We start from the raw sequence: 14,712 nt of genomic DNA, 5'->3' as shown, positions 1-14,712 counted from the left end.
AAAATTGCTGCCATACTGTAATTAAGTACTTTTTCCTAAATGACCCTGTTATCACTATTCCAGAATTAGAAGTTGGGCAGATATATGATTGATTCATGTGTCTGCATAGATGCTTCAAGGTATATTCTTCTCTTGGGGAGTAAAAATATATTTTCCTTGGCATCAATGCACTGAGATCTGAATATACCTATATCTATTCTTATTGCACATTTCTTATACAGTATCTTCAAATACGCCAAAATTGGCCTAGACGTGACTTAAAATTGAGGGTTTGTTACATGTTTTCTAACAGAAAGGTTTTCAATGAAACAGAAAGGTATTCATTATAGGTTTGTACTGTGAAAATAGTGAAACTCCCTTTAAAATTTCATATATGCTAAATTTAAATTAATATTTTTTCTTTAGCTCACAAATTACCCTAAATCCAGAGGGAATATCCACCCTTTTCACTGTTGTCAAATCCAGCATAAGGAACAGCCCTATGACACTACAAAAACAGTTGAGGAATAAGGAATAAGTCTCTTATGTCACACTTCAGAATAAAGGCATTCGGTGAAAGAAATGAACCGAAGTTCATCGTGAATGCAAGGCTTCTGTTCTTGACATTCCTCCGCGGAAGGGAAGACAAGTGTCAACACCACTGGCATCATTTTCAAACCGATCTTATGTGGAATATCTTCCACCACACTGGAGTACTTCTTGACTCTATCAGGTTTTTTTGTTTTGTTTTGTTTTGTCCTGTTTTAACTCATCAAGCCTTTCCGTTTTCAAAAAACCATTTGTCAGCATTGAGGTAGAAGGACATAGATTTGAAAATACTTTCTTAAGAGATCATGTAACTATATTACTCTGAATTTAAAAACTGAGGAGGAGGGATCATTTCAACCCACCGCCTCTTACAAGAAACATGTTTTTAAATCTGTAACTGCTTTAGTGTTAACAGGGTACAAAGTGTTTTTTGTCCTGTATTGTACTTAAAAGGTTCTCATTGATTGGTGATTGTATTGTACTGTATGAAAACAACTCATAAATTGCCTTGTATTGTTTATAATAGACCATACCACGTACCACTTCAGTTTTCATGTTCCAAATTTTTCAGTGATGCATGTTAACAGTTAGGTCCTAAAATTCTGTGGTGCTAATTCTTCCATATCCAATGGTGCTTTCGTGGATGCTAACTGCACACATGCTGAACAAAGCTTGACGTTTAAAACTTCCCTCCCTTCCTCTGTTTATATAAAGTACACAGTAAAATAACTTGAATTTGTCTCAAAGTATCACTGACAATCTAATAAACTGGTTTATACGTGTGATTAGTTTGTATTCTCAATTATTTTTCAGAAAGTAGGTTAGTTCTGCTGGGCCCTCATATCAACAAAAAGTAGATCTTTTGTAGTGTTTATTTTGTAATTTGTGCCCAAAATTTATGGTATCTTTAGGAATTTAAATCCAGTTGGCCTGGCTTCTAAAATCAAGTTCAGATCAGATCTATAAAAACTAGACCTATCAAACCTGGAAATAAGTAACTTGAGAAGAGCACAAGTGTTCTGAGTGTCTATTTTAATACTTTATTAATAAAGTTTTATCATCAGGTTGATATCATCTGGTCCATGAAATAACGTTTACATGGAAGCAAGTAGGCCTTCAAAACCTTTACTGCAACACAGAGACATTGAAAAAGTCACTCCTAAATGCTTATATTTAAAGTTCCTCTCCAGGTATATGAAAATAAGGACAAAAAAATCAAATTGGAACTTTGCAGGACAAGCTGATATCACACGCCAGAATGGCATAATAGATAAGCCCATGCAGGGGGTTCACTGATTTTTAATTTTAGCATTTGTACTAAGAATCACAGCATTAGAACAAATGAAGTTGCTCCTGTATCTTCATGAGGACAGAGGACTATTTCTCCTAAACCAGAGATAAACTCAATATTAAGGCAGTGTGTGAATTTGCATGCTGACCTTGGTATTTTTCCTAACCCATGGGTAACCTTAAATTTTAAAAGAAAATATCAAGATAAATCTATAAAGCGCCTCAAGCAACAATCATGGGTCTCAAATAGAAAATGATCAAACCTATCCACCTAATCGAGTGGGTCCATGAGTGAAGTGATATTCCAATACTACTATGGTTTTTTATTACGTAAAAAATGTAAGCTACAGTAATTTCCCCTCAAATAGTTATTAAATCATGTCTAACTTCTAATATCAGAAAATGAAGTTTAGAGAACAGAGCCCATGTGAACACTGGGTTTGCATCTCCATGACTATCTTGAACAAATGCAGTATTTACTAAATCACAACCTCTCCCCAAGGACATTTCTTTCTTCTTTTTTTTTTTAATATTAATTTATTTGGGTGCCTTGGGTCTGAGTTGAGGCATGCGGGATCTTTCGTTGCGTCGCGTGAACTCTAGAGCGTGTAGGTTTAGTTGCCCCGCAGCATGTGGTATCTTAGTTCCCCAGCCAGGGATCAAACCTGCGTCCACTGCATTGGAAGGCGGATTCTTTCTTTCTTTTTTTTTTTTTAATATTTATTTTATTTATTTACTTTTAATTCTTTTGGCTGCGTCGGGTCTTAGTTTCACACGCAGGATCTCCGTTGAGGCATGCGGGATTTTTCGTTGTGACACGCGGGCTTCTCTCTAGTTGTATCGTGCGGGTTTTCTCTCTCTAGTTGTGACACGCAGGCTCCAGGGCGCATGGGCTCTGTAGTTTGCAGCACTGCGGGCTCTCTTGTTGAGGTGTGCGAGCTCAGTACTTGTGGTGTGTGGGCTTAGTTGCCGCACGCATGTGGGATCTTAGTTCCCCGACCAGGGATCAACCTGTGTCCCCTGCATTGGAAGGTGGCTTCTTTACCACTGGACCACCAGGGAAGTCCCCCCAAAGACATTTCTACTGTATATTTTTGTAACTCCCTTTACAGGATTCCATCTCATGAAAACTGGCAACTAGTAAATGTGCTACAAAATAATTCCAGGTTTTCTTCAATCAAAAAGAGAGAGAAAGGTCAAAGAAAGTCTTAGGGTATCTTTATTTCTGTGGTAATATTTTGCCTGGTAATCAAAAGAAAATTAATTCTAATTTTATGAAAGGATAAGAGAATAAATAAATTTCTTTTGGAAAAATGTCTACTTTTTAATCTACATGGAAAGATCTCTAATTTTTATCCCCATGGTCAACCATAGTTGTAAATCACACAGTTCATCACAGTTTGTCCCACCTAAAAAATGGTTCTCACAAATTTTTTATCAGCCTTTTTAGTACGAAATTATTTTCAAAAACTCATTTGCCCTTTATAACTGAAAAGTAATACAATGACTACACTTTGTAGGTTTGGTTGTTTGTGAGAATAATGTAGGCCCTCCCTCACTGAGTGAAACCATCATTGAGGTTTTTTTAAAGGTACAAAATTATATTTGCCTTTACAGTTTTATCAACCTTATTTTGGTAAGTTGCTTTTTCTGTTCCTTAAACAATAATTTCCCTTGGAGATCTTAAGCTCAAGTGTCATTTGTAACTTCTTGAATGAAAACACTTTAATAAAGATCCAGATGTTTTCCGTTGAAGAACATCTTTTGAGCTACATTTCATGTACGCCAACAGCCTAACCTTACTCATCTTAGGGAACTAGTTTTTCTCATCAGGAATTGCTTTGAGTTTGAAAATGGCCAATGATAGTAATATTAACCTTCTTTTTTCTTTTCTTTTTATTTCTTTTTGGCCACACCATGAGGTTTGTGGGATTTTTAGCTCCCCAACCAGGGATCGAACTCCGGCCCTCGGCAGTGAGAGTGCGAGTCCTAACCACTGGACCACCAGGGAATTCCCTTGACCTTTTTTTTTTTTTTTTTTTTTTTTGCCGTATGTGGGCCTCTCACTGTTGTGGCCTCTCCCGTTGCAGAGCAACAGGCTCCGGACGCACAGGCTCAGCGACCATGGCTCACGGGCCTAGCCGCTCCGCGGCATGTGGGAACCTCCCAGACTGGGGCACGAACCTGTATCCCCTGCATCGGCAGGCAGACTCTCAACCACTGTGCCACCAGGGAAGCCCGACCTTCTTTTTTTTAAAAAGCCAATCTATAACCTAAATTATTTCAGACCTATCTTCACACATTCTTTTTAAAACCATTGAAGTAGGTGCATGCTGAGTTCACACTGAAAAAGAAAATCACTTTTCTTACCCCCCCACTTTATCCTTGGGGAAGTGAAAAGACTTCTAGAAAATAAGCAAAAAGTAATTTAACACAAAAACAAATGAGTCATAGTTCCTAAGACTGAATAAACTTTGAAATGCAGTAAGCACAGCACTATACGTATTCTCCCCAAATGATCTCTCATTCTATGAGTGGTAACTGAAGCTTACCCTTTTTGCAAAGCATAATGTTTGCCATCCTAAAAGACTTAACTGAAAGATTGGCTTGTGAAGATTAAAGAGGACTCTGAATGAAAGAGTTGACCCTCAGTTTTGTGTGTATAAAAACTCAGTTTTTTTAGTTCATTCTGGGTAAATACACAAGAGATTCCTTTTAAACAAGGTCATTAAAATAACACCTTGAGCGTCAGATATCCAATGGAGAAAACAATTAATTTACAACAAAAAATAGTTTTGCTCCTATGGAGTAGGATTAAAAGGAAACTGCATAAGAAGTGGACTTCAGGGGCTCCCCTGGTGGCACAGTGATTAAGAACCCCCCTGCCAATGCAGGGGACACGGGTTCGAGCCCTGGTCTGGGAAGATCCCACATGCCGCAGAGCAACTAAGCCCATGTGCCACAACTACTGAGCCTGCGCTCTAGAGCCTGTGACCACATCTACTGAGCCCGCGTGCCACAACTACTGGAGCCCACGTGCCTAGAGCCTGTGCTCCGCAACAAGAGAAGCCACCGCAATGAGAAGCCCGCGCACCACAGCAAAGAGTAGCCCCCGCTCACCGCAACTAGAGAAAGCCCACGCACAGCAACGAAGACCCAATGCAACCAAAAATAAGTAAATAAATAGATGTAAAAAACCAAACAAACTGGACTTCAGTTTTTGCTTCTATACTTTTTAAATTATTTTATGATAATCATATATTTTTTAAAGGAAGGAAAAAAATGCTAGACAGATTAGAATACCTGTGTCGACCAGTTGGCAGTTCTGTTTCTAGTAGGAAAATCTACTTATAAAACCTAGTATGTTCCTTGACAAGTATAAAATAAGATAGGAAGGAAATGAGTAATATTAATGAATAGCATCATGTTATGATGGGCTCCATGATACAAGCCTGCCAGGGAAATGGAAATAATCACACCAGGTCATCAGAGCAGTCACCCCAGAAAGGTATGGCTATCAAGAGATCAGACCCCTTGGGAATGAAGGTCTTGGGACCTTGGGAATGAGTCTTACTACCAGGTAAGCCACTGATTCCTGCCAAGGTGAGGGCTGGGGTGAGCGGTAATTTAGAATGGATGATGGAAGACGAAGGGGATGAGTTCCAGCTGTGAGCCTGAGCTCAAACGCAGCAGCATACCTTTCTCAGGCTGTGGCTGCTGCCCAGGTTCGTGAGCAGAAACGGGGGGGCCTGAGTGGATCATGTGGGTTCCATACACATTCCCCCGCCATGGCCCCTTGTTTAAAGCAGCGCTATCTCCTGCTTCTGATCAGCATCAATTATCCCTGCCCACATGGTGACTCCTCTTCTAACCTGCGGGTTCCTTGGCATAAGGAATCCACAGTGCCAGGACAGCAGCTGTAACTTGTTAGTTACATTGTAATTCAATGGATCCTGGCTATGTTCCTTGGCAAGAACGTGCCCCATTTGGAGACCAAAGTTGTGGGAACAGGGAGACAAACTCCCCCAGCGGGTCGCTGGTAGTGATGATGAAGGAGACCTGAATATGTCACCCCAAAATGTACCACTTTGGCGTATTGATCATTTTGAATTAAAGTTACTTAAGAAACAGCCAGCACAAGAAGGACATTCTGATCCTCCTTTGTTCCCTGAAAGCAGGAAATAAATCTCCCACGTGAAGATACCCTCCCTGTAGCAGGAGCGTGGAAGGCATCCTTATCAACAGAGTAGGGAATTCAAGGCTCAGAGGGCTATGTAAACAAATCTTGATACTTCTTCAGTAATGTGCTACCCCAAGTCCAGATCCCTTTGTTCTGTCAATTCATCGCAAATTGATTGTTCCCTTGTCTAAAAACGTATAAAAGCTGCCTGTTTGGGTCACTTCTCGGCATCTCATATTTTTATGGACTCCCAAACGTATGAAATTAAATTTGTTTTTCTCCTGTTAATCTATCTTGTGTCACTTTAATTATCAGACCAGCCAAAGAACCTGGAAGGGAAGAAGGGAAAAGCTTTCCTCCCCTACAGCTTTGGCGCCCGGCGTGGGACTCTCCACAGGCTGGTCGTTGTTTGCTCTGGGGCTGCAGCAGCTGAGAGATCCCACGGCCTCTGACAAGTGCCGGCAGAAGGTAAGAATTCTTACCATCTCAGTCTCCCTGATCTCTGCCTGCAGGGTCTGTTGGAAGTGAGCGTGTGAGAGTCCTTTTCTTTTTCTTAAATTTAGATTAACAGGAGAAAATATTTGTGTGAACTGGTTACTTGGGTATAGCAACTCTGGTAGAGATTTGGTACGAGTACGCTTGTTTTCGATTGATCCCTTTGCTCCCAGAGATGGTCATTGTTTCCTTTTGTCTCTGTCTTTTGTGTCATTTGTCATAAGGAAGAAAACCATAGGGCAGAACATAGGTGTAGGTCCTATAAGTCTGTTGTTCAAGGCGATGAGTTCACAGTTCTCACCAGACCAGCATCTATTGGGGCAAACTTTGCTCTGGTTCTCCTACATACATAAAAACCAGAGGAGAGTTTCCTTTCATCTTGTTCTTTGTCCCGAGAGCTTGGCTTTTTGACCAGTGAGGATATTCTCTCTGGTCTCTGCCAGCTGGAAGATGCAAGTCCTGGCTTGCATTTGATGGCCAGTCAAATCGACAGGGATTCTGAGACACAAAGTCTCAGCATTCTCTTTGTCTGAATGTGCCAGGTCTCAGGGGAATTTGTCATAAGGTGTCCCAGTCCATAAAGGACCTTTGTCATTTCAACCTTCATTGTCTCGTTGCTGGAAATATCCCATTCCAGTAGCACCAGCCTAGTGTCACAGATTAGCAGCTTTGTGACTGGAGGCATCTCACATTCTCATGGGAGACCCAAGACACTGTTTGCACTACAGGTGTCTTACTGCCTGTGACAACGAAGGTCTTTGCTTTCTTAGGCTAACTCTGGGAATGAACTTTCTGGATCTTGTGAGGGCTGCATCTTTTGCACTGTCCTTTGAGATACCTCTTGTGTTCATGGTTAAGCCATAAAAAGGCTTATTGGTTTGAGTCACTGTTGAGATTACTGTAAGATCCTATTTATCAATGGCCAGGTGATGGATCCTGTGAATTGGCCACATCTGAAAGAAAAAAAATTTTTTAGCGAGCTCTCATCCCAAACAATTATCTTATTGATATCTGTGGAAAGACCAAATGAAAAAGATTTCAAAAAAAGACTATAAAGGCTAGCTTGAGGGAATCCCTTAACAAGCTGAAAGAACAGAAAATAGAACAAAAATTAAAGTTGTCATCCAAAGTAAATTCCCCTCCTTAAAATCCAGTACCGTCTCCTTAGCAAATTCCCAAAACTCCCCCACCTTTCACAGAAAATCCCTTAAACACCCAGTTATGGACAGCCTGGTCTCTACGCCCAGGGTATACAGGTTACTCATGTAAATGCTCAAAGCCAGAAAGTGAATGTAGCAAAAGCACCTGGGAAGGTCAGTACGGCTCACTTGACTGTCTTTTACAACTCCTCCTATTTTCCTAGGCTCTAAATGAGGCTCTGCAAGGCCTTCCTATGCAATATCCTTCACAGATGTATCTTGGACCAAGAATTTATGTACCCTGGACAGTGACAGACCTTTTAAATTATAAAGCCCTTTTACCTCCACTTCCAGAAGATCCTACCAAATTTAGAGAGAGGAAGTAGAAAGATGAGTGGCCATTCAAAAGCCCTTTCACAGAGGAAACAGATGACCAGAATTTCTCCCAAGGTCTTCCTTCCTACAAATTATCAGGAAATGGATCAGCTGGAGGCCGAGGTTCAGGGGCTAATGGAAGCCATAATGAAGCTTTCTCCCCTAGGGTGAGTTGGTCGAAGTTTGAATTGTGCGCTCAGAAGGAATATCCAAAGGCCTTTGTTGAATGCTTTGTACAGACTTTTCAAAGCCATGCTGCACTAAACCGTGAAGTTCCAGAGCATAGAAATCTTTTAATTTCTGCTTTAGTAGGGAATTTTCTCCCTGATATAAAAAAGCAAATTCAAAATACTGTGGTTGGGTGGGCTAGTCAAACTGCTATCGTTATCACAGAAGCAGCTACCCAATTCTTTGAAGATAGCTTGCAGGAATGCAAGAGAAAAAAGACAATCAAAAATCCTTGATTTGCAATTTGAACCTTTAGAGAAACAAAAGCCCAACTCTTGAGAACAAGTCAAAGTCCACTCACCCCCTTTTTTGCCTTCAGACATCAGCAGATATTGTAAAAAAAATCAGGACATTGGAAGTACAGTTGTCCTGCACATAAGAAAAAGATGGACATTTTAAAATAGTAATTACCCTAGACTTAACTAAACAAACTGTTTCTCTGCGTGCTCTCCCACTTGTTGCTGTGCTATGTCTCTAACAATAAACGGTGTACCTGTTTTTACAGTTTTTGCCTCTGTGAGAAATACACTGCCCCCAGTAAAAATCAGGATTCCTGATATTCATCCAGGCTACCCAGGTTCAGTTCCTGGGCAGGGAATTAAGACTCCCTTCAGGTCACCACTCACTGATGCCTCCCAGAGATCTCAGTAAGTGGGGCCACCTGCTTCCACCTCTTGATTCTCAGATTGGGGGCCTCTGATTTCATGCACGCACGGCATCTTGAAGGATTGTACGCTATGCTTCCAGAGTATTGCCTCAAGTTAGCACTTCACCCGTGCCCTTAGAAGACTTTCTGCATTCTGTGAAGCTGGCTTCTTCTAGATAGTGTGATACTCATGTCATAGGCCTACTCCATCCACCTCCTTCAGGGTGAAGTGGGTCCTCCGATTGGATGCCTCTGTCTCTGCTACCATGGCCACCCCTTTCCCTCATGTCAGTTCTGAGGCAGCCAATGGCAGTTGACTCATCTTTTCCCACTGCATCTTTTCCCAACGCTGACACCTTCCAAAGCCATAGGGTTTGCCCAATCATATGGACCAAGCAGCAGCGCTGCTGTACCTACTGTAGAGTGTTTCCTGCTCTGATCTCTACTCAAAGCTGGCATTTATCTATGTAGTAGATATGGGCCGGAGCAATATTTTCATCTGTGGAATGTGTTGTCTCCTGAGCCCAAAAAAGCCACGTGAGCGTGCTGGCCTTCCTTATGTAGTAGGAATGCAAAATGCAACAAGATGTCTTTTACTTTGAGAAGATGTCCTCGCATACTCCTGACCATTGGACCCCCTAAAAACTTCACTGAAGTGGCAGGAGTCTGAATGTTCACAGGGTGCGTTCTGGAGTTCCCACTTCCCTCAGCCTCTTTATCCCTGCCTCTGATCCCCTGGACCAATGAGCAGTATTGCTGGCACTGCAGCCTAGACCTCTTGCAGAATCCTTTCCTGCTGAGGGCAACTCAGAAATTCCCACTTCACTGAGTGTTGTCATTGCTTTACCCAAACTTCTAAGAACCACCCTAGCAGTGAATTTGCCCCATTCTCTGGGGTCCTTACCAAGGTGTTGCATCTCAGGTCCTAAGAAAGTTACATTTCAGGCCCCTTTCCAATCACTCTCAAAATAGAGTCCCAGGTGTACACCTCTTCTCCTGCTGGTACACACTAGCTAATTCTTGCGGCTCTCCTGGTGTATAGTGTCCTTCCTTCTTAATCATTTCCAATATGTACCCACCCAGGTTATGCTGAGACTGAACCTTGGTTATCAGACAGGGAAGAGGTGAGGGCGGCTACTGAGGGAATCTCATGTTCCTCCCTAAGGGTGAGGATCCTGGAGCATCTTCTGGCGTGATAGAAGTGCTAGCTCTTACCAGGGAAGGATGGGACACCTGTGCAAGCCTAAAGGATGGGGGTAGGGGTAGTCCCGCAGAGAAAATATAATCAGGGACATCCATCTACATGTCCTCATCCCAGTTTTCAGGGTCCCAGGTTTTCCCTGACCAGCACCCTGACCTTGGTATAACAGATCTCTCTCAGCTGAGTAGTTGAATATCTAGGAATCTCTACAATTCTATTTGATCTTTGACCTGTTCAACTGTGTCTGCTCTCCCACTCTACAGGAGGTAAGGGCCTCTTTGGAAGCTACCAAAGAGACCCTCTGGCTCTCACACTTAGCCATTACTTGCTTGTTAATGGCTCTGAGTCCCGCATTATCCCTCTGCTGGCATCAATACAGCTTAGCATTAATCAGCCAACTCTGCTGTCTTTGAGGATACTGTTCTCTCCTGAGTTTTCCAATACTTGAATCATCACATCTGCAACAGCATTTTCCTCCTCCAGGACATTTCCCCAGGTCACCATCAATGAAATCTTTAGCCTTTGAGCCACCGTCTTACACCAGGGGCTATCCGTGCCCCACCTATCAACCGGGTCATCATCCTCTTTGCCCGCTGCATGGTTAGTGGGCCAGTCTCAGATGTCAGTCTTGTATTGGATCATTCTTGGTACTTGCTTGTGTTAGTCCAGGTCATCTGAGAAGCAAAAGCTAAGACAGGATTAAAGACGTAAGAGATTTATCGGGGCAAATGCTGGAGAAGGAAAATGGGGATCTGAAGGAGGCGGGCAGAACCCTCAGACCGATGCTGATACAGCCCCTGTGAATGAGAGGGGGAACATCTTAGAACTCAACACTGTTCCAAGGAAGTTTGGCAAGACCAACAGGGAGACCTCAAGCCAAAGGTGCCCTTCAGAGGAATCCTGTGTATTTCAGAAATGGGCCTGCCTTCGTGTCCCTGCCGTAAGCAGTCACCGGGAACAGTCCAAGGGAACGGGGTCCTGGCGTGAACACAGTGATGGAAGTCAGAGCACAGCAGCTGGCGCCTTTGGTTCGTTATCCTCCCTGCTGTAGGAGATCTGGGAGGCATACCCTCCTGGCTGCCACCCCACTGCAGAGAGGATTTGGATCACAAAGAGCTCATCTCAGCCATTGATGAAATGTTGATGCTTATTTGGCTCATTTTGAGAGAGGGGTAATTTTGATCCTTATACTCAAATTCGGGGGAGAAGGATTAGCCTAATTGGAGTCTGAACTGACCATAAGTAATAAAAATAATGTTAAAATATTCATGAGTACTCTTAAGCTCAATAGTCAAATTTCTACTGCAAAAAAGCAACTACTTTAAGACTTTAAAAAAAGATATTTTTAAAAATTTATTTATTTGTTTATTTTTGGCTGCGTTGGGTCTACATTGCTCCGCGCGAGCTTTCTCTAGTTGCGGCGAGCGGGGGCTACTCTTCGTTGCGGTGCACAGGCTTCTCATTGCAGTGGCTTCTCTTGTTGCACAGCACGGGCTCTAGGTGCGCAGGCTCGGTGGTTGTGGCTCGCGGGCTCTAGAATGCAGGCTCAGTAGTTGTGGCGCACGGGCTTAGTTGCTCCGCGGCATGTGGGATCTTCCCGGACCAGGGCTGTTAGCCACTAATCTACTTATCATCTCTACGGATTTGCCTATTGTAGACATTTCAGAAAAATGGAATCATACAATATGTGGCCTTTTGTGTCTGGCTTTTTTCACTTAGCAAAATATTTTCAAGGTTAGTCCATGTTATAGCGTGCACCAGTACTTTATTCGTTTCTACGTCTGAATAATATTCCATCGTATTTTGTTTATCCATTTATCAGTTGATGGACATTTGGGTTGTTTCCACTTTTTGGCTATTATGAATAATGCTGCTATGAACATATGTGTACAAATTTTTACATAGACATATGTTGTCAGTTCTCTTGCATATACGTCTAGGAGTGGAATTTCTGGGTCATATGGTAATTTTGTATTTAATTTTTTGAGGAACTGTTGTCCACAGTGGCACCATTTTATATCAACACCAGCAAGCAAATTACTTTTTATATTTAAAATATCCTAGGCATGTTTCTGTGTCTAAAGATTAACAAAATTATTTTTAAAAACTGTTTAATATTCCATTGTACGAAGGCATCAAAATTTATTTAACTAATCCATTAATAATGGACATTGCATTGTTCTCAGTTTCTTACAATTTCAACTAATGAAGCATTAAACATATTTTATGAATAAATATGTAAAAGAAGTAAAGTTACTTGTTTGAAAGAGATGAGTGTTTTAATTATTCTATCGAAGCATAAATGACCAACAACACACTGTATATATTGCAGGTGTACAATTCAATAAGTTTTGATTTTGTATACAACCATGGAACCATCGCTACCATCAAAATAATAAGCATATCTGCAAAAATTTCCTTTCCTCTCTCCCACCCATCCTCATCCATTCCTCTGTCCCCCAGCAACTACAACCTATTTTCCATCAATATAGGTGTTTGCATTTTCTAGAATTTTATATAAATTGACTCATACAATATATACTTTTTTTGTCTGGCTTCTTTCACACAGCATAATTATTTTGAGATTCACCAAATTGTTGTGTCTATCAATAGTTCATTCCTTTCATTACTAAATAGTATTTTAATGTGTGGATACACTAAACTTTTAAATTTATTAATCTATTGATGGACATTTGAGTTGTTTGCAGCCTTTAGCTATTAAAAAATAAAGCTGCTGTGAAAAGTTGTGTTCAAGTATTTTATGTACACTTGCTTCCATTTCTCTTTACTAAATATCCAGGAACGGAATGACTGGATCATATGGTAAGTGTATGTTTAACTTTTGAAGCAACTGTCAAACTGTTCTCCAAAGTGGTTGTTCCATTTTACATTCCCACCAGCAATGCCTCCACATCCGCACCAATACTTACTATGATCAGTGTTTCTAATTTTTGTCATTTGAATAGGTATGCAGGGGTATCTCACATGGTTTTAATCTGCATTTCCCCAATGACTAGTGACTCTGTGTATCTTTTCATATACTTATTTACTATCTATAGAATCTTCAATAAAGTGTCAAATCTTTTCCCATTTTTGATTTGCAAATTTTTTGATTGCCTTATTTGAATTTTAAGCGTTCTTTATACAAGTCCCGTATCAGCTGTATGAGTGCAGACATTTTCCCATTCTGGGGCTAGCCTTTTCATTTTCTTAGCAATGTCTTTGAAAGAACAGAAGCTTTTAATTTTGATGAAGTCCAATATATCAATTTTTTCTTGTGAATCATACTTTTGGTGCCATATTATAGAACCCAAGATCTCAGAGATTTTCTCCAATATTTTATTTCACAAGTTTTATAGTATTATGTATTACATTTAGGTCTATGATCCATTTTGAGTTAATTTTTGTACATGGTATAAGATATGAATCAAATTTCCTTTTGTTGCAATAGAATATTCAATTGTTCCAGCATCATTTGTTGCAAAAGCTATTCTTTTCCACTGACTTACCCTTGCATCTTTGTTGAAAAATCAGTTGTCCATATGCATGTGGCTCTATTGTTGGACTCTATTCTGTTCTATTGATATATTTGTCTATCTAGGTGCCACTACCATAATGTCTTGATTAATAAGTCTTGAAATCAGGAAGCGTTAGTATACCAACTCTCTTATTCTTTATAAAGTGGTTTTGGCTATTCTAGGTTCTTTGCATTTCTAAATGAATTTGAGAATCAGTTTCTCAATTTCTTCAATAAAGCCTGCTGGGATTTTGATGGGATTGAATTCAATCTATACATCAGTTTGAGGAGAAATGACATTTTAGCAATATTGAGTGTCCCAACCCATGAATACTTTGTATCTCTCCATTTATCTAGTTCTTCTTTAATTTCTTTCATGAACTACAGTTTCAAATGTACAGGTCTTGCACATCTTTTTTTCAAATTTATTAAGTATTTCATAATTTTGATATTATAAATCATGTTTCTGTAATTTGTTTATTGTCCATTCCTAGTTTATAATACAACTGTTATTTGTATATATTGTATATGATTGAAATTTTATAATTTGTATCCTGCCAATGTCTATATCTATCTATCTATATGCATATGTATTATTGGACTAGATAAGTAGCTAGCAGAATATCCTACACTGGCTCCTTGGTTTGTGGGGTAAAAAATTTTTGAATGGAAAAAGGCAAGTGGAAGTCTCTGAAACTACTCCCCTCCCCCAGCAAAGATACTATAATAAATCAGAAACAATACCGTATCCCAGGGAGGAATGGCAGAGACTGATTCTACCCCTAAAGACTTAAAGGTTGTAGGGGTTAGTGATCCGTATTGTACATCTTTTTTCTTTTTCTTTTTTTTTTTGGCTATACCATGTGGCATGTGGGATCTTAGTTCCCTGACCAGGAATTGAACCCACGCCCCCTGCAGTGGAAGCGCTGAGCCTCAACCACTGGACCTCCAGGGAAGTCCCTATACATCTTTAAATATTAAATAATTCTCCAATCTGACTCCTAGTGAAATTGGACCAAACTCAAGGGCAAGGTATGGCGACAAGGTGTGTAGAGAGTCCATGCCCTCTCTGGACCCACCACTCTCCCAGACCTCCACGTGTCCACCGACCTG

General features: G+C 40.7%; 1 protein-coding gene across 2 annotated transcripts in view; it reads left to right on the top strand.

The window, feature by feature from the left end:
* PURG (purine rich element binding protein G) overlaps positions 1 to 14,151 on the top strand; it is a 48,499-nt gene extending 34,348 nt beyond the window's left edge. The window contains exons 3-4 of one of the 2 annotated variants that reach the window (XM_060291499.1): positions 6,314 to 6,466; positions 10,996 to 14,151. In XM_060291499.1, coding sequence (XP_060147482.1) covers positions 6,314 to 6,466; positions 10,996 to 11,133 — 291 coding nt within the window. In that variant the 3' untranslated portion in view covers positions 11,134 to 14,151. Of the gene's footprint in view, positions 1 to 405; positions 1,311 to 6,313; positions 6,467 to 10,995 lie in introns of those variants that run through there. The other variant, XM_030832653.2, reaches the window with a different exon arrangement.
* Positions 14,152 to 14,712: the final 561 nt, after the last annotated feature.

The sequence above is a fragment of the Globicephala melas genome, chromosome 21 (assembly GCF_963455315.2).
Source record: "Globicephala melas chromosome 21, mGloMel1.2, whole genome shotgun sequence".
NCBI lineage: Eukaryota > Metazoa > Chordata > Mammalia > Artiodactyla > Delphinidae > Globicephala > Globicephala melas.
The sequence above is the reverse complement of the archived record's forward strand: the minus strand, read 5'-3'. Positions and strand labels throughout refer to the sequence as shown.